This window comes from Pezoporus wallicus, unplaced genomic scaffold, assembly GCF_028554395.1.
Source record: "Pezoporus wallicus isolate ANWC-B61680 ecotype Strahan unplaced genomic scaffold, APGP_CSIRO_Pwel_v1 contig_2384, whole genome shotgun sequence".
Lineage (NCBI taxonomy): Eukaryota > Metazoa > Chordata > Aves > Psittaciformes > Psittacidae > Pezoporus > Pezoporus wallicus.
In genome coordinates this window covers 3,984,534-4,003,730 of record NW_026640488.1, presented here as the reverse complement: position 1 = coordinate 4,003,730, position 19,197 = coordinate 3,984,534, and the positions used below count along the sequence as shown (strand labels likewise).

General features: G+C 39.8%; 1 protein-coding gene across 8 annotated transcripts in view; it reads right to left on the bottom strand.

The window, feature by feature from the left end:
• Positions 1–1,481: 1,481 nt before the first annotated feature.
• Positions 1,482–19,197, bottom strand: part of RAPGEF2 (Rap guanine nucleotide exchange factor 2) — a 197,918-nt gene continuing 180,202 nt past the window's right edge. For 7 of the 8 annotated variants that reach the window (XM_057419197.1, XM_057419199.1, XM_057419198.1 and 4 more), the window contains 7 exons: positions 18,170–18,393; positions 17,182–17,367; positions 15,275–15,427; positions 9,629–9,854; positions 7,516–8,075; positions 4,716–5,021; positions 1,482–3,472 (listed from right to left, as the gene is read on the bottom strand). In XM_057419197.1, coding sequence (XP_057275180.1) covers positions 3,447–3,472; positions 4,716–5,021; positions 7,516–8,075; positions 9,629–9,854; positions 15,275–15,427; positions 17,182–17,367; positions 18,170–18,393 — 1,681 coding nt within the window. In that variant the 3' untranslated portion in view covers positions 1,482–3,446. The remainder of the gene's footprint in view (positions 3,473–4,715; positions 5,022–7,515; positions 8,076–9,628; positions 9,855–15,274; positions 15,428–17,181; positions 17,368–18,169; positions 18,394–19,197) is intronic. The other variant, XM_057419200.1, reaches the window with a different exon arrangement.

Sequence of the window (19,197 nt, the reverse complement as noted above, 5' to 3'; positions counted from 1 at the left end):
TGATTCCAGTGTGTAATATACTTCATAAAGAAGCAGCCTTTGCCTCAACAAGATTTATTAAAAAAATACTTCATAAAAGAGTATAGATAGTTGAATGATGTTTATTCAAACAAAAAAAGAAACTTCCTTAGGTTTCAGTTTTCCATGTGATTTTGTCAAATGCAACACTAAATCCCAGGAACTAGTAGTTTGTCTGCATCTTGCTGCAGCCACACAGTAAGTACAAAATTCATATTACATGTGCTAGAACAACTATCAAATCTATTTCACAAGAAGACATACCTTAGCAGGCCTTTATTTCAACTGAATCTGTTGCTGCATGAAGTGTTCTTTATCTCCCAATCCACAATGAGCTACACGTATTAGATCATTAGTGTTGTGGATGTCTGTCCATAATGTGTTCAGAAGGGAGGCATGAACGGGAGGATAGGGAATCAAGTACTGTATCAAGTATATTGAAAAAATATTTACAAATTTGCAAACAGTTCATAAGGGGAATTACCTTTATTATTACCAAAGGACAAACTTGCAGGTAAGACAAGTAAAAATGTACTTTCACTCTACTAATGTCAGCCACTAGTAACGCTGGTTCTCTAGCCTGTTAAAACATACTCAACAAGTACAACCACAGATTCGCAGAAAGTAGTTCCACTCACAAGAACACCATGAAAATCTGCATCTCCATAACTTATTTCTGTACCCTCCTAGAGATTCCAGTGACAGAGAATCTTGACAAGTCCTGTATTTTCAATGCTTTTTAACTTTCTTCTGATTGTATTCAGTGTGGAATGTTTCTAGGGTTATGTTAGGAAGACTTAAATCTAAACAGAGCATTTTGTTGCTTCTTTGCAATGAACCAATTTTAGATTTGGAAACACCTGTCAAGCACTTGAAAGTTAAATGGGATACAGCTGATAATAGCTTTAGCAGTGACATTTTGACCCTGTCTTCTGCATTCTACTGAAAATAAGGACTTTAACCCCTGGAAAAAAAAAAATAAATCTACAGATTTGACACTGAATTAATGTCAACTTTTATTACTGGGGATGGTACTGGGTGATCTTCATTGCTTGAAATACCTTGTTAGGTAAAAAAATCAAATGGATCATTTTGAAATGTTGAAACATGTATTCCTTACTTTCACACCATTCAGAACATAAAATCACCACAATCATTCCTTTAATACTGTTTACATTCAATATATACCTAAGACCATAACTACAGTCCTCTCTTGGCACCTCAAATGTTCCTGCTGGGGACACATAACACGTAAGTCATTCTCATTCAGCAGTACACACACCAAACTTTCCAGGAGTTATCAGCAGCACAAGTATATATCAAGAAAAACTCCACACCAATGGTTTGCCCACATCACTTGGCAATTTCCCTTTAATATTAATACACAGAGAAGTAAATTTTTTTCATAAATTTGTTCAAGTATGTGGAACATGTAAAATGCATAAGAATCAATATGGACTTCATTAATGTTATATTTATTTATTTTCCAGCTTCATACAAACTGGATGTAGAAGCATAAACATAGTACATTTCTACCATTTTCAACAAAAATATAACCAATATGTACAATTATTGTATTAAAAATACAAAAGGGATACAGACTCCACCAATGTCTTTCTAAAAGACATACAGGTACAAGTAGTATCAAAAGTATGAGGAAATCACCAGTTAATTGTACATTCTGCACTTGACATCACAGAGCGAACTGAGATTAGCAGTCCTATGGTCTACAATTACTTAATGCTTATATAACATTTGTGCAACTTGTGATAGAGCTAGGATTTTGTATTTCTATATGCACATGAGGTCCATAGCCTTGAGAATAAAACTGGCAAATAATGCATATTACATGTAAAATTACAAATGCATAATTGACAATGGGATATATAAGCAAATAGACAAAAGCTATGATTACAGGAGAGAGAATTAAATAAAGCACTGACATTTGTTTGATACAGTGAAAAAACACTGCAATTTGATCTTTAAAAGTTGAAGCTATTTACGTTTATCTACTGATCAATATGATCAGCTGAGTTCAATGGAAAAAAAAAAATATCCAAGACCAGCAGTTCCTCACATTTGAGTACTACTCGGATTGGCAGCCTTCACTTCTCCGGAGTCTGTGCAAAAACAACACAAAAATAGAGGGGAGGGTCATTTCAGTCATTATAGGGTTAATAGCAGCTGTGAGCAGGTGGTTGCTACACATTGGCCTTCTCTACACATGCAGTGTTCCATGAAGCCATTAACAGTTGTGACTATTTCTGCATTGCAAAGGCTGGGAAATCTAACCATGTTATTTTTCATTACTTAAAGGCTCGTTTATCCCCTAATGCCAAAGTCAATAGATGGAGGTTATTAGATCAGTGTTAACAGCTGACATGAGCTGTGACATCCCAACTTCCTTCACTGCAATGTTATCCAGTTAATTTTTCTTTCAATATACTACTACCTCGTAAAAATAAAAATAATATATAACTTAAAGGTGGGGTTGCCATCTGTCTCATTAGAATGGGACACTTTCTTTTCTAGTCTGCCATCCTGTATTCCACAAGGCACAGGTATGAGACACACAGTGTCCTCTTTCCATCACCAGCCAGTTGCAAGAACCTGTTTCTACATTTAGACCTAGCTGAGGGTGCCATTCCCGCTAGCATGTCCAAACTTCTGAAGATTCCAGGGTGGGGCACACTAAGAGTGAAGTGAGATGGTCAAGGAACGGTAGCATCCTATAACCTTTGCCTTCCCTTCTGCCCTGCTCAGCCATGTGACAGCAACATTTTTTCCAGGAGCTCAGGCTGGCAACCCTACTTACAGGTATAAAATAATACTGTAATCACTATGCAGATGCAGTAGCTGATTTCCAAAATGCAAACATACAAAACCGTAACAAAGGCATTGTAAACAAGCAAATAAGCACTGCTCCTTGAAGGATTTCAATGCATCTCTCTCTTTGTAGGTTAAAGGCCAATTGTAATTTGACAACTAGCTTATCTCATTATCCCAATGAGGCTAAGTGCTAGGATTGTAATTGAAATCTACATGGAAGATTTAAAAAAGAAACCCTTCCAGGCATTGGGAAGTGCAGCCAGAGTTAATCATCCTGATGTGATGATCTTGGAATTTGGAATGATACTGTGTGATGTGGCAGACAGCGACAGTGGTAGCTTGGAGATTGCCGCACTGTGCATTTCAAGCAACACAGTTTGAAAAGTGCCAGGGCGATTTCTTCACAGTATTTCACATGCAAGGGGAGAGGGGACAGAAGGGGGAGGGGCAGAGGAAGAAGCCCCATGCTGCTTTAAGGCAGGGAAGGAGGCAAATAGGTCCACCATCCTTTAACTATAGTTCCAAGGCTCCTATTCTAGGGACGTCTTCTTGTGCTCTCCTTTAAGGTGGCTCACTCTGGATCCAGAAAAGCCCAAGTCTTAGACAGCAGAAACTTGTTCATCTTCTGCAAACACAACAGGATAGGGGAAAATAGAATTTAGTTCATACAGAACAAGACTGCTACCGAATGAAAAAAACCCTGTATGGTGCTTATGTTTTTTCCATTTTGTTGTATTAGGTATATAATTCAAACCAATCTAAATATCTGTACATTTCAGGTCTCATGAGAAGTATTCCTTCATAATTTTGTCCTCAAAGGAAATAAGACAATTGTTATAACTGAGCTAGGTGCAGTTCCTCAGCCTGAGGAACATAAGAGCTATGCCTAGATATCCAATAGCTTCATAAAGCTATCTTACATTTTTCCCTGAATATATATCTGTGATTTCTTTAAATTAAGATTGCATCAAACCTGAGAACAGCTTTAGTCAGCACTTGTAGGAACAATTAAATGCCTCTGACATGGTAATTTTCAAAGTTTGTGGCAATTCGATTAAGGTAGACTTTACTTTTTCCATCAGGTTCAACTGCAGAGTTCATTCTACATATAAAGCCTTACTAACTAAGCATTAAGGAGGGAAGGGGAATGTTAGCCTTTCTTTCATTAGCAAAACAAAGCATTCAAATGTGTAATTTGGGCACTGCCTGCCTAAATTTTGAGCACTTAGCCCTAAAGATGTAATCTACCTATGCTTGCACTCTGTAGAAAAACAGAAAGACTATGTCTATATAGTCTTTCTATCATTATAGCTGAGCTGAAGCATAAAGAAGCAGACAAACTTGGGCAAGCGAGGGAGCAAACGAGTAGTGGGCTCATTATATGAAGCAGTTGGTATAGAAGAGCCAGTGTCCACAGCGTAAGAGTTTCAGATAGAATGTGAGTGATTATCCAAATAAGCCTGACCAGCAATGCTCTATGGGACAGACAGGCAGATATTCTACAGACCAGGATAATTTTTGACCATTAAATATATGGCTAGTGTCAAACACTAGGTATGCTGGAAGCCTGAAGGGCAGGCAGGCCTGTACCTGGTGAACAGAGGCACTGCCAGAGAAGTTGCCTAAGCCAACTGCTTGGTTGACCAAAATGCAGGTGGACCTACATTCCAAATATGAAATTGTATTAAGAATTAACTGAATTCCTCCCCTTTCAAAAAGTTAATAGCAAGTTTTGAAAGATGAAAGAGAGCCAGATTATGGCAAGAATTTCAATGTATGAACGCATTTGTGTAATTTGCTTTGTGTTTGTGAAAGCATTGACCGGTTTTGCATGCAGGTCACTCAAAATCTAACAATTAGAAATTTACCATCTTCCTCTGCAGAAAACCCTTGAGATGGATAGTGAGCAAGACGTGGATCTGACTCATTTGGTTTATGCCACTGAGGTTTGTTCACAGGCCTGTTAGTTGAATGGCCATGTGACTGCTGCTGCGGAGTTGATGTCCCATGAGTCTCACATGTCCGTGCCACCATTCTAGACCTCTGAAGTGCTATGTTGTAATCTGGAGGCTTTCTGGTTGGATGGGAACCACCTTCTGCAAACTCAGCAATAGGTATTCCAACATATCCAGGAGGAGTTGGAGGTGGTTCCCGGTATCGACCCTCTTTTCGTGCTGCAGGAAAAGTGACAGATTATTATGAGTGATAGTAAGAGGAAAACTGCTCAAAGGAAAACAAACAGCGAAAGTTAAATAAACATCAATGAACTCAACACCCCAGGAGGTGAAAATCTGAAGAACAAAAGTTAACTAATACACAGTAGACAATAAGGTCTTGAAAAATAAACCATGCAAGAAAGTATCGAATAAACAACACAGACAGGGTTTAGCTATTCTTCCAGTAGTGAAGCACTAGTCTAATAAAATTCACCAAATTACACAGGGAATTTGCTCAAACTTAGAAACTGAAGCTGTTCCATGAACCATATAGAGTAAAACATACACTGATCTAAGTAATGTGCAAGACTCAGGAGTCCACATAAGTGGCAAACATCAGGAATACTGACATGTCCCCAGACACAAGACTATCTTAATCCTGAAGCTGGGCTTTGTACCTAACATCTCTTTTGTTTTTAGCATCTTGCAGGGGGAGGGAAGGCACCTGGTAAATTATTTTTTTCTACAAATCTTACTACTTAATGAGACATAAGCTACGGTTCCAAAATGTAAGGAAGTGCATACTTCCCCTATACACTACTGCCCACTGCTCTTATGTTAGTATTATCTCCAAAATTAAAACTTGAAAGTATGCCTTTAAGAACAATGATTAAATATGATTTTATATAAGTGATGGAAAGATCACCATGTAGTTTCTGGATCTCATACAGGCATAACTGTTTACCTGAATAAGGCTTAACTCTGGGCATACTTAGAAGTTCTACCTTGCAGAGAACTTCTAGGGAGGAAACAGTGATTAAGAAAGTTAAGCATCTGCAGGGATGAACAGCAAATAGGTGTGACTATTTTGGAGTTACGTTTGGTTAAAGAAGTCAGCTGGGACTTTGATACTGAACACTGTGTGGGTCTGGCCCTTCAGTACATGACCACTTAACTCAAAGTGCAAAGGCAAACATGGCATGAAAAAACACTGACATAGACAATTTACACTCCACAGCTTGTCATACACTGTATATTCTTGCACAAGTGGTGATGACAACATCACCCTGCATTAGGCAGCATGGAACTGACTGAAAGTACGAGTTTCAAATGGACCAGTGCTACTTGGATGCAAGTTTTAATAGACTAAAAATAAAGCCTTGGTATTGTAACAAAGCCAAGTAATTTCGAATTGGATATAAATATTTTTCTTGGACAACCTGTTTTAATGGAACAAAGCAGTATGAAGACGTTTCTGAGAAACTGTATTCAAATATTTCTGAAATGCAACTGATGCAGAAGAAATTCTGTAGAAAAATTTTATTGAAATACTCAAGAGATAAATGTCTATTCAATGCAAAAGAATCGTGAAAACAGTGGCTTATGTTGGGACAGTGACAAGCAGTTATATTTGCAGTATAATTAATTAATAGTACTGAAGTGCATGGAATGAGTGGCTTAAATTTTCAGATCTTCCATTCTTTCAAGTCTCTAAAAATGTGGCAAGCACTGCCTTGAGAGGCAAAGTTTGGAAGCATGCTTGTTCCACATTCTGGTGGGAACCAGGGGTATCAGTGAGTAAAATTAGTGAGTAAAATTAGTGAGTGGTGTGAATCTGAACCTAAAGTCTTGAACTGAATAGCTTTCTTCTCTTCATAGTTCAAGGATTCAGATCTGTACCCAAGCTCTGAGGCAATGGGCTTTTGCTAAGCAATATACTGTGACAGAAAATGGAAAAGCAGTTTATCACAGTGGTCTCAGCATGCCTTCAATTTGGCAGACTTTTTCAGCTGTGTCAGTGCAAAATGGATTTAAATAGTTCTTCATATTAACCTGAAGAAAGGCAAGCTGAAGCGGAATGAAAGGAAGGCAAGAGACAAAAATGTAGAGCGCTTGCATGGCCTAAGGACTGGGATGTGCAGAAGGAACAGTATGAGAAAAATGTTAACCACTGCCAAAGACACCTTCATATATTAATTTATATATTATTTGATCTTTCTTTTGCTAAATGAAAAGAAACACTTCTGTTGGTATTTAAACACAAAGTGATCCCATTTTCAGAAATAAGGATATTCACAATTATTAGGCAAGTCATACAGATGTATAAAGTAAAACACTTCTAAAAAAAAAAAAAAGAGGCCACATTTATTAAGATTTCCAAATATAGAATGTGGAGTCTTACTGTGAAGAAAAATTCACATTGCAGAACAGACATCTAAATACATCAGCTATCAGCCTCTCAAGACACTGTACAGCAGTTGAGCTGGCTTTTTGATGTATGGCAGGCTCTCTAGAAACACAAAGGTGCTGAGACTTAACAGTAAGTGATATTTTCCCTAGCAATAAATGCACACTTAGAGGTGAAAATCTGAGAGAGACTGAAAAATGTTCAGTTTTGCTTTGAAAATTAAATAAAAAAAAATCCAGGCAAAACAAATGCAGTTTTAGAACAATATGAAGAACCGTAAGCAAATTAATTAAAATACTTCATGATAAACAAAACTTAACTTACCAATAAGCCCCTTTGTACTACTTGACGATACTGCTATATGAGTGGGCATTGGAGCTGGCTTTGACTCCTCTGCTGGTACAGATGTTAGGCTACTGGTTTCAGCTTCACTTGAAACATCCTTCCCACCCCTCCGCTTTATGGTACCTGTATCACCTTCCGAGTCCTCTCCCCAGTATCCTGTTGAGGATGCCCAGCTTGCTCTGGACTGTGCTTGATCAAGGCCCTCCCTGCCTTGGCTCTGCCTGCCATACTTTGTGGCATGATCAGGGAACATCAGCTGGTCCATATGACTGCCTGAGGCCCACAGTCCTGCCCCATCGCCTGAACTATCGAAATGAGCATGTCCAAAAGGCAGAGTCTCCCAGCTTCTCTGGTGCTGTATTGTTTGTATGTTGTCATGAGAACCACTCGAACAAGAAGTCCAACTACCACGGCCACTGTCAGCTGCATCAAGTGAAGCTCTGTCCCCCTGATCCTGTGACAGCTCTTCTGTACTAGGAGAAGAAAGCACAGTTGCTCCAGCATACAGGCCTCTAGTCTCTGACAGTGGTGCATATGAGCTAGACGCACATTGACAAGGGGGAAAAATAATAAAAATAAATAAATCCAGCATTGGAATTGGAGATCATTTACAACACATGAAGAATTCAACAATCAAGAGAAAAGCAAACATACTCGGGGGAAGGCGAGGGTTGGAATAGATGACCTTTAAAAGGTCCCTTCAACCCAAACTATTCTACAATTCTATGATTGAAGATTATGATGCAATTCATAGTATTATTTACATACATTAATGACTAATTCCATTTTGAGAACAGAACACTTCCCTCTCAATTTTGTCCTCAACAAAACAGTTACTGGACAGATAACCTGACTTCACTGGAGTAATTTCAAAAGGTAAAAACCCAACTTTGCAGCAGCCCTTTGGGGGACAGACTGATAGATAGGTTCCTTCTGTTTTCCCAGCCATGGGAAGCAAAGGGTCATAACTTAAAGAGTTTTAGCAGGAGGCAGCTGATACTCAGGTTTAAGTTTCAGCTTTTCAGAATTTATTTTCTGCTTAGGAAACTATGAAAACCAACTTTTAAACAGTTCTTGCAAATGGAAACTTATTTTAACCTTCATTTGGAAACATATGCTACTTCATGGAGCAAGTATGTTCTTTATAGCCTTTCAGGAAGTAAAAAAGCCTGACACTATCACTTTACATAGTAAGAGAGAAAACCAATAGTGTCACTTTTGTTCAGCAGCTATCCAGGCTCCTGGGATTTGTCCTTCCAGGGCAGCTTGCTATGCAGATTAGAAGCCTGCTCTTCCACATATTTAAGACAGCTGATTAAAGAGGTTGTATAGCCTGGTATTCCCAAAACTGAACTATACCATTCTTAGAACAGCCTTACCATGCACAAGACCCCACAGGGTTAAAAACTCTGAAATCATTTAGAGGATTGAAGCATCCAAATAACAGGTCAGAAAAGTAAATGGAGACTAAATAGGATCCAGACCTCCAGTTATTTTCAGACCAAGGCTCACTGCTAGACAGATTCAGAGAACTCCTCACAGCACTAGCCTCCCCACCATTACAGAAGCTAATTACCTAGAAAATTACCTAAAAATCCAGCAGCCTAATGTAAATTTTAGCTTCCAATTATTGTTGACTAGAAGAGATATTCAGGGTAAAACATTTTTGAGTTAGATAAATACATACTTTTGTATGAAATAAACTGCAAAATTACTAGCTTGATCACTGAATAACTGTATGAATAATTTCTCACCTAATTCAGTTGATTCCCCATCTAGAAAACAGGCTATGATATTAGTCTGCCATAAAGAGGATAATCTACAGCGCTACTAAATACTCAGATGATAAGGTCTACTGAGATAAACTCTTACTTCTATAGACCTCATCACATACTCAAGAGTGCAAAACTTTCTCTTCTCAGAAAAAGGAACATTACCACAAAACATGGCATTGAAATATTAATTTTTTAAATCAGTGGAGAAAAAAATAGTATTTGAGAGAGATACAGGGAAAGGTACATGAAAAAATATAGACATACATGCCACATAAGTATGAAAGTATAAAGTAAGTAAGCACAAATAAAATTCCTACCCTAAGCTGTATTGATCTGGTTCAATCATGATTCTTCTATCAATCCTTCCCACACCAAGATTTGTCTCCACAATGCTGACAGAATGCCTCTGTCTCCTCTCATCATGCAGAGAGACTGGCATAGAGTCAAAAGAGGAATTGCTGACAATACTAGATCTGGAAGAAATTTCGCTGTGACCAGAATCTGAGAAGTTATCCACCGTGCTGCTAGGAGCCAAAGTATAGCCTGCAAAGGGAATGTCACGTTAGTCATACTCTCCGAGAAGACTACTCAGTCCTTGCCAGGCAGCTGGCAGTACTGCTACCATAGTAAATCAAAATTACAATTACATTTACACAGAAGCAGAAGATATAGATAGATAGCAGAACTATGTAACACTGTGTATTCTGTCTCTTATAAAGAGATTTAAGATTGTGGGAACAAGCACTACTTACTGAGAAACCAACAGCTCACCTTCCTCCTTCTCTGCCCTCCTCTCCCAAATAATTTTCAAATGAATCATTATACTGTATGCCCACATTATGAGATCTCACTTCTCAAACAACTGCCTGTATGTAAACATTGCCTCCAAGACTGGAATGAAAGAGGTGCCCTGGACAATATTACTGCTTAAAGTACTGCAAGGGATCTTCTTACACAGTTTTTTCTGTTCTGCAAAGCTACACTTCAGAGATGAAGAGCAGGTACAACATAAAGCCCAGATGTCAGGGCTGATTGCTTGTTATGTTTCTTGGCTAAGATGTGCCAGATTTTCAAGCTTTCTTTGTGGCTCTTTGCTAACTAATTGCATTCCAAATAGCATATATTACCAGAATTATACTATAATTTGGAGGTAGCACTGACACTGCCAGACTGAGATACAATCTGCAAACCATGTCAGAGACAAATTCAGCAAATTCAGCTTTTGTTTTAGTATTAAACAAAGTTGTGCTGAATGCTCTTGCCAGTTAAGTTAATGATCATTAACCAACATACTTCCAACAAGTAACTGCAGTTTTCATTTTCCGCTTTGTCTACAAGTGTCAAGATGACTTCAACTGAGCCATCCCAATTCATTTGCTAAGAATATGGAATTAATACTGGCATTTTTGTCTGAAAGAACACACCAATAGCTTCACATCACCACCAAACCAAGGTTGTTTTGTTTTTTTTTCCATAATCATGTTTAAGATTTGTGTTTTGCAAAAAATAACTACTTTTCCCACTATGAGCAAAGTACAGAATCCCAAATCCTTTTTCAAGGAATGCACAGGCATTACCATATTTATAGATATTCACTATTTGTTCATGTAGTATCTGAGAGAAATCATGATACTAGCTTACAAGGACTGGAGGTGATAATCTATGTCTTCTCTACATAACATCCACCTCCGTTTGATCTTACTAAAAATCACTTCAGTAGAGATTTTGGATAGGTATTCATACTTTCTTGCGATATTCATCTCTCCTATTTTCAGATCTCTGCTAATCCAGTTGGACTTATTTTTTCCCTTTTGTTTCCGTAAGTCCTTATATTTTCCCCCTTTTGTTTCCGTAAGTCCCACCTATCCCAGAGGCCATTGATGAATTGTTATCCTTGTTACTGTTCTCACTTCCAAGAAATGAGGGGAACTAGTTAGGTCCATCAGTCTGGAGCCGTAAGGCCTCAACTGCCATCTACCATCTTAAAAACAGGGCTTAGCTATCCATTTGATATGAAAGTAGGAAAAGCAGTATATATGAGTTCCAAATCCTTAAGATCCCTGTGCAGTTTAGGGACAGTTACTGCTACACGAAAGTCTCCAACACATCTCTAGCATTCTGAACTTCTATTATGAGAACTCAACCTCAATATATGTCTTTTACCATAACTTTATATCATTCAACTATTAAACTGGACTTTTATTATAATCTTAAACAATAATTTAAAGTTATGTGCAATACAACTACGTTATCATACTTTCATGGAGACTTGTTTGAACTACAGGAAAATATCTCTGTTCTCTGTTTTGTCTATTCATAACCAGAACATGTACAATGAAAAAACAGGCTTAAAAAACAAGAAGAAAAAAATAACAAAACCTTTTAAAGTCCTAAATTCAATTTAAAAAAAATACCTGATGAAGCCACTTAAAAAAACCATAATCAAGAAACCTGCAATGTGTAATAACATTCCTCAAATACTCAAATTTAGAACCTGGGACTTGATTTTAGAACATGGGACTCAATCTGGGAGGCCAGGTCTACTGGGTGCTGGTGAAGCTGGTCTAGGGGAAGGGTAGTTTTGGTAGAAGGCTTTCCAGGCTGGTCAAGAAAGCTTTAAACTAGATGTGTTGAGGGAGGGGGGCATCATTCCATCCCAACACACCCAGTCAGTTGCCAGCACCTATAATAAATGCTTGGAGCAATGTAGAGATATTCCAGCCGCTCCAGTCAATGAGCCGGCTTCATTTGGAGCTCGCCTCAGACGCCTCTATACAAATGTCTGTAGAATGGGGAACAAACAAGAGGAAAAGAGGAATTAGAGATGTGTGCACGTCTACAGGGGTATGATATAATAGGCATCACAGAAACATGGTGGGATGGCTCCTACGACTGGAATGTTGGAATGGAAAAGACAGGCCTGGCAGACAGGGAGGAGGAGTTGCTATTTATGTTGGGGGCAGGCTGGAGAGTATGGAACTCTGTCTGGGGACAGGTGAGCAGTCCACAGAGAGTTTGTGGGTCAGGGTTAAAGGGAAAACAGCAATGGGAGACATTACTGTGGTGATCTGTTACAGACCATCTGATCAAGAGGAATCTGTCCATGAAGCACTCTACAGACAGACAGGAACAGCCTCACGCTCGCAGGCCCTTGTCCTCATGGGGGACTTCAACCACCCTGATATCTGTTGGAGGGATGGTATGGCCTGGCACAAGCAATGCAGGAGGCTCCTCGATTGTGTAGAAGACAACTTCCTTCTGCAAGTAATAGAGGAGCCGACAAGGAGAGGTGCCATACTTGACCTCGTGCTCACCAATAGGGAAGGGCTCGTTGGAAATGTGATGCTCCAGGGCAGCCTTGGTTGTAGCAATCATGAGATGCTCGAATTCGAGATCCTCAGGACAGTGAGAAGAGCGTGCAGCAAGCTCACTGCTCTGGACTTCAAGAGAGCAGACTTTGGCCTCTTCAGGAACCTGCTTAGTAAGGTTCCATGGGATACAGCCCTAGAGGGCAGGGGGGCCCAAGACTGTTGGTTGATATTCAAGGATCACCTGCTGCAAGCTCAGGAGTGTTGCATCCCAACTAGAAGGAAGTGCAGCAGAAGGGACCTCCTTGGATGGATAAGGAGCTGCTGAGGCAAATTTGAAGGACAAGAGAGGCATATAAAAGGTGGAAGCATGGACAGCAGGCCTGGGAAGAGTACAGAGATGTTGTCCAGGAAGCTAGGGACCAGGTTAGGAAAGCTAAGGCCCAGTTAGAATTAAACTTAGCTAGGGGTGTGAAAGGTAACAGGAAGGGAATCTTTAGTTACATTGCAAATAAAAGACAGACTAGGGGCAACATGGGCCCTCTCCGCAAGCTATCAGTAGAACTGGCTACCCTGGATTTGGAGAAGGCTGAGGTTCTTAATGACTTCTTTGCCTCGGACTTCACTGGCAAACGCTTTGACCACACCACCCAAGTCTTAGAAGGCAGATGCAGCGACTGTGAGAATGAAGACCTTTGGCCCACTGTAGGAGAGGAGCTGGTTCAAGACCATCTTAAGAAGCTGAACATGCACAAGTCCATGGGACCTGGTGAAATCCAACCACCTGAAGGAGCTGGTGAATGAAGTTCCTAAGCCACTGGCCATCATATTTCAAAACTCATGGCAGTCAGGTGAAGTTCCCGATGACTGGAAAAAGGGAAATATAACCCCCATTTTCAAGAAGGGGAAAATGGATGACCCAGGGAATTACAGACCAGTCAGTCTCACCTCTGTGCCTGGCAAAATCTTGGAACAGGTTCTCCTGGAAGGCATGCTAAGGCACATGAAAATCAACAAGGTGCTTGGTGACAGCCAGCATGGCTTCACTAAGGGGAAATCCTGCCTGATCAATTTGGTGGCCTTCTGTGATGGGGCTACAGAACTGATGGACAGGGGTAGAGCAGTTGATGTCATCTACCTGGACTTGTGTAAAGCGTTCGACACTGTCCCACACGACATCCTTGTCTCTAAATTGGAGAGACATCAATTTGATGGATGGACCACTCAGTGGATAAAGAACTGGCTGGATGGCCACACACAGAGTTGTGGTCAATGGCTCAATGTCCAGCTGGAGACCAGTAACAAGTGGTGTCCCTCATGGATTGGTGCTGGGACCGGTCTTGTTTAACATCTTTGTCGGTGACATGGACAGTGGGATTGAGTGCGCCCTCAGCAAGTTTGCTGATAACACCAAGCTGTGTGGTTCGGTTGATACCCTGGAGGGAAGGAATGCCATCCAGAGGGACCTTGACACACTTGTGAGGTGGGCTGATGCCAATCTCATGAAGTTTAACCATGACAAGTGCAAGGTCCTACACCTGGGTCGGAGCAATCCCAGGCACAGCTACAGGTTGGGCAGAGAAGAGATTCAGAGCAGTCCTGCGGAGAAGGACTTGGGGATGTTGGTTGACAATAAAATGAACATGAGACAGCAGTGTGGGCTTGCAGCTCAGAAAGCCAACCATATCCTGGGCTGCATCAAAAGGGGCGTGACCAGCAGGTTGAAGGAGGTGATCCTGCCCCTCTACTCTGCTCTCGTGAGACCTCACCTGGAGTATTGTGTGCAGTTCTGGTGTCCTCAACATAAAAAGGACATGGAACTGTTGGAACAAGTGCAGAGGAGGGCCACGAGGATGATCAGTGGACTGGAGCACCTCCTGTATGAAGATAGGCTGAGAAGGTTGGGGCTGTTCAGGCTGGAGAAGAGAAGGCTGTGTGGAGACCTCATAGAAGCCTTCCAGTATCTGAAGGGGGCTTATAAGGATGCTGGGGAGGGACTCTCCATTAGGGACTGTAGTGACAGGACAGGGCCATGGGTGACATGGTTTAGTGTGAGGTGTCCCTGCCCATGGCAGGGGGCTTAGAACTAGATGATCTTAAGGTCCTTTCCAACCCTAACTATTCTATGATTCTATGATTCTAAATATCCAGTGTTTGAATAATGAGGCTGCTAGTACAATGTTGTGTATTAGTTATTTGAATCCTGAATATCTGAAACCCGCCTTTTATATACAGGTCACATCCCATCCAGATGCATGACACAGCAAATAATTCCTCTAATAGGCTAGTATGCTGTACAAAGATCTTTCAGTCCACTCATCCTTCCACTGGCAGGAAATATTGATGATGAGGATATTTTTGTCAGAAGCAGCTGCAGTGGGAGTGAACTTCTGCATCAAATCCTGTATCACATCAGGATATCTTTCATGGCTTTTGTTAACCATGGGCTTTCAGGTATCCCTGAAATCAGGTTCCCAGGTATCCTTTCACATATCTCACTCTGCACTGAACTTCCTGCACTGTCGCTGACTATATGTGACAAAAATAGGAGCGTCAGCAATAATTTATCCTGAGCGTCCAAATGCTTTCTCAGAAGTTTCCAAAGTCTATGAGCTTCAAAAGGAAACAGAATGAAAAATATTGAATGCCTAATACCTTTCCTTGGAGAGCTCTGTGGTGAAGTAGGAGGTGAAGACAGCTGTGAAGATGCACTTGAGACTGTGTCTTCTGATTGTTTCTTGTTACGTTCCAAACTTCCTTCTTCAGATAATGAAAGAATTTTCTTTAAAGCTTGTGGGGAGTTAATGCCTTTAAATAGAATTAATGTAGGTAGATATGAAGCCCAGTAGAAATACATCTTTCTGTTTCACAATACATTTATAGAGCAGACAGCACACACGAAAAAAAACTTTTTTTTTTTTCCTGGATATTTGTGAGTTTCTGACACCAGATTAAATGAAGCAAAATGTTTAAACCTATTCCTGGTTTAATATAGTAATTTATAGTGCTGCATATTAGTGCAGCTGGTCTTTCATTCTGGCCACCTGAAAGAAATACTTTGTCAGAGAAAACACAATGCAGATTTGGTGTTTCAGGATGCTGCCTATATAATTATACAAAACAAGGATATGTATAGTAATGGTTACTGAGGAACTTGAACTAAATTATGTTGAATACAGACACACATACAAATCTCACTGTTTAGTGAAGGTTTATATAGTAAGAATTGAAACTGTTCTCTTGTTTCTTTTCTATTCAGAGTAGCCTACAAGGTCAAAAAAAGATGGAAAGACGATTAATAAGACCAGGTTTACAAAACAAGGCCATCCTACAGCTGCCCTTCTGCCTTTCATTTTTGAGAACTATCTCTGCAGCAGCTTATTTTGGGAAACTAAAGAGTAAAAACATCCTAAAGATGAATTATGATGTAGAGATCTAGGGCATCAAGAATTGTTTTCCCTCAGGCAACATGTATCCTTTTTTCTTTTTCCTTCCCCTCGAAAATTCACCCTGGGACAGTCTTTAGAGTGAAGATGGAGCTTCCCTGACAGTTTTTGAGGTAGAGGTTATTTTCAGGAATTCTACAGAATTTATCTTTGATCTGCTGGATCAGAATCCTGCTAGCAATAATTTACAGCTGCTTCATCAACATAACCTAGCAGTTTTCCAAAACAGTCCCACCATGAGTAATAACAAAGTCTATGGAGGTTCAAAGTCCTTTTAAGATTAAAGTTTAATGTTAAAATCAACAAGAGCTAGATGAATAATGAATTGTTTCTTACTTATTTTGCTGCTTCCAATGTTTCACTAGCAGCCTAAGCAGAGCACAAGTAAAACTAATAAAAAGGGAAATCAGAATTAAGCTTTTCTGAAATCACCACCATCCTGAAATTACCTTGCCAATAGGAGGGGCCACTTATGCTACATATACTTATTAGGAATATTATTGTACTACAAGTGATATGTAAGAAGTTCTTTAATAATGTATGTATCCTCTGTACACATGCTGGGACAGATTTGGAAATCAGATTAGAAAAAATTCCTATAGTCCAGTACCTACGATCAACATACAGGTAGCAATGACTGAATAACAACAATTTAAAAAGCACTAGGAAGCAGAAGCCAAAGGGACAATTCTCAACGTGAATCTTCAGGCCTACCAGTTTCAGCAAGCCTGAATTTCACATTAAATGTTCAGGTTCTGAAAGAAACACCAAAACTTCTGACGCATCTCAGATGGACCACTCAAAAGCTCCAATTCACTAATCCCTTTGGAAAGGTTAAGCAAAATGCCAGGGTGGGCAGTCAGAAACATTCATTCCTTCCAGCTGCTAGTAATGGGTAAATACTTACACTGATTAGACTGACAGGGTGCTTTCCTCAATTTCTTTCTTTCCATTTTTAAAGAAAAGAATTATGCATACACACTGCATGAAGTGGCATAACCTGCTTATAAACCTACCAGAAATAAATGTCTGAACCTTATTTGATTCAAAAGGCCTCCCTGACATAAACAAACAAACTTCAGAGTATTAAACCGAATGCTTCATTGTTCCACTTACCAAATGGTGGGAGGTCTTTGACTGGCACTTTCTTGCGGGAAGGATAGAGAGATACAGCAGGGACCTGCAATGCTTGGTTTACTTTATGTTGCTGCTGTTGCTGCACTTTCTGCTGGATGCCTGCCCGGGGAGCCACTGGTGATGTTTCAGATTTTCCAGATCGCTTGTCTCCTGTATTCTTTGGCACTTGGCAAGAAAAGGGAGAAAGCGCAGAATGAACAGCAGTTAAAATATTGTGGGAGTTTCAATCTGAGCAGTGTAAAGCACTCAACTAATAATTAAAAGGTGCTTAAATTGTACAATTAATGCAGCAGGACAGCTTTACAGAGAAAAGATGAAGAGGGAAAGAGGTGGAGATTTAAATCCTTTCCCTCTTAATGTTCATATTTTAAATATGTACATTATCAAATGTATTCAACTCTCTTTCTCAGAATAAAACTCTCATAAATGACTACTGTTATAGTTACCAAAAGCGGAAGTTATACTGGGCTATCATAAGGACTCCAATTACTACTTTTTGCTACCCTGAAGGAAGAGAAGGGCATAAGATACAGCATTCCCTCAATCAAAATGAAACCAATATCCAGGATAAGGTCCCTCTCTGCTGCAGCCAGGTGCAGCCCTTCAAGTGTTTCTGAAACATTTGGACATAAAGAAATCCCCTGTTCCCTCCCAAGACCAAGATATCCTGGATGACCAACTCTATTCACACCAATAGCCTGGGTACATCAGAACTGTGTGGGTCCTCCATACCCTCTGTATGGAAAAATCTAAAGAATCCTTTTGCACCTCATCATGACATCATCTGAAAGCCTCATCTCCTATATAAATGCTATGCTTCTGTATTATTAATCTCCAAGATGATTTCCTTAAGATTTAGAGATGTTTAGTACTTCAAAATAACTAGACACATCATTTCCCACCTCATTGTCTACTTACTGTTCCCAATTACTTCCTTAGAGAATACGTAACAAATGACAATGCTCACATGTGTTGGTGGCTGGCTCACACTGCAGAGACAGTGTCTGGAGGCTCTCTTCATCCATTTCCAGATCCAAGTTTGAGAGATACTGCTTTACTTTCCGGGCCATCTGAGCATCCTCATACAGTTTTTTAGCATTAAGGAAGGAGCTGCGACGGACCCGCTTTTTATGACCCCCTGTTTGTGCGACATCCAGCACAGCTGCATTCGTACTGCCCTGGCTGAGAGATCTGGAGTGAAGGGGTGCAGGAGAGAAGACAAAAGAGGGGAAAAGTATGACTTAGTCCAACACAGTATCACTTGGTAAGCATGAAACGTGCAAAAGATTGCATGAATGTCAGTCTACGGTCAAAGCTTACATGCCTCATTCCAGTAAGTCAAACAGCTATAACAGACAGAAAGATGAGGGTCAAGAAATTGTTTTACTTGGTTACAGGCACTATTTTAATTACACAAATATTTTAACCTATTCTGCTCCAACTAGGCAATATCACTTCACACATCTAGAAAAGCATTCAAGCTAGCTCTCACGTAAGCCAGCTACTGAGAAGACTGGAGCATTAGAAAAAGCTCATGCAGAGAGGCAATGCTGACAGAAGACTATAGCCGAGGTTTGAATTTCAATACGTATACAGAAGGCATTTTGAAAACTCTCTAAATACTTTTAAAATCAGACTGTATACAAAATATGCAGCCCAGTTTTACAGAACCAAACTTCCTTGTGACTTGCAAGACTGAAGACAGCTTTTTGTTAAATAAAATGATCAGCTAGTTTATGATGAAACAAATGTCATGCACATTTCAATGTATGTATGCCTATATGAAAGCTATACATTGTTCCTGAATTGTTAAAAGTGATGGCTGAATTGTAACATGAAAATAATTTAATTTAGCAGATACTGTAAGTTTTAACTTTTGTATTTGTGACAGTTGCTTATTAGGGATAAGAAAGTTTAAAAGCAATTTTCAGCTGTTGCAACCTTGCCATTTTACAACTTCTCTTTTACCAAAAGTCACTTCCTTTGGGAATTTAC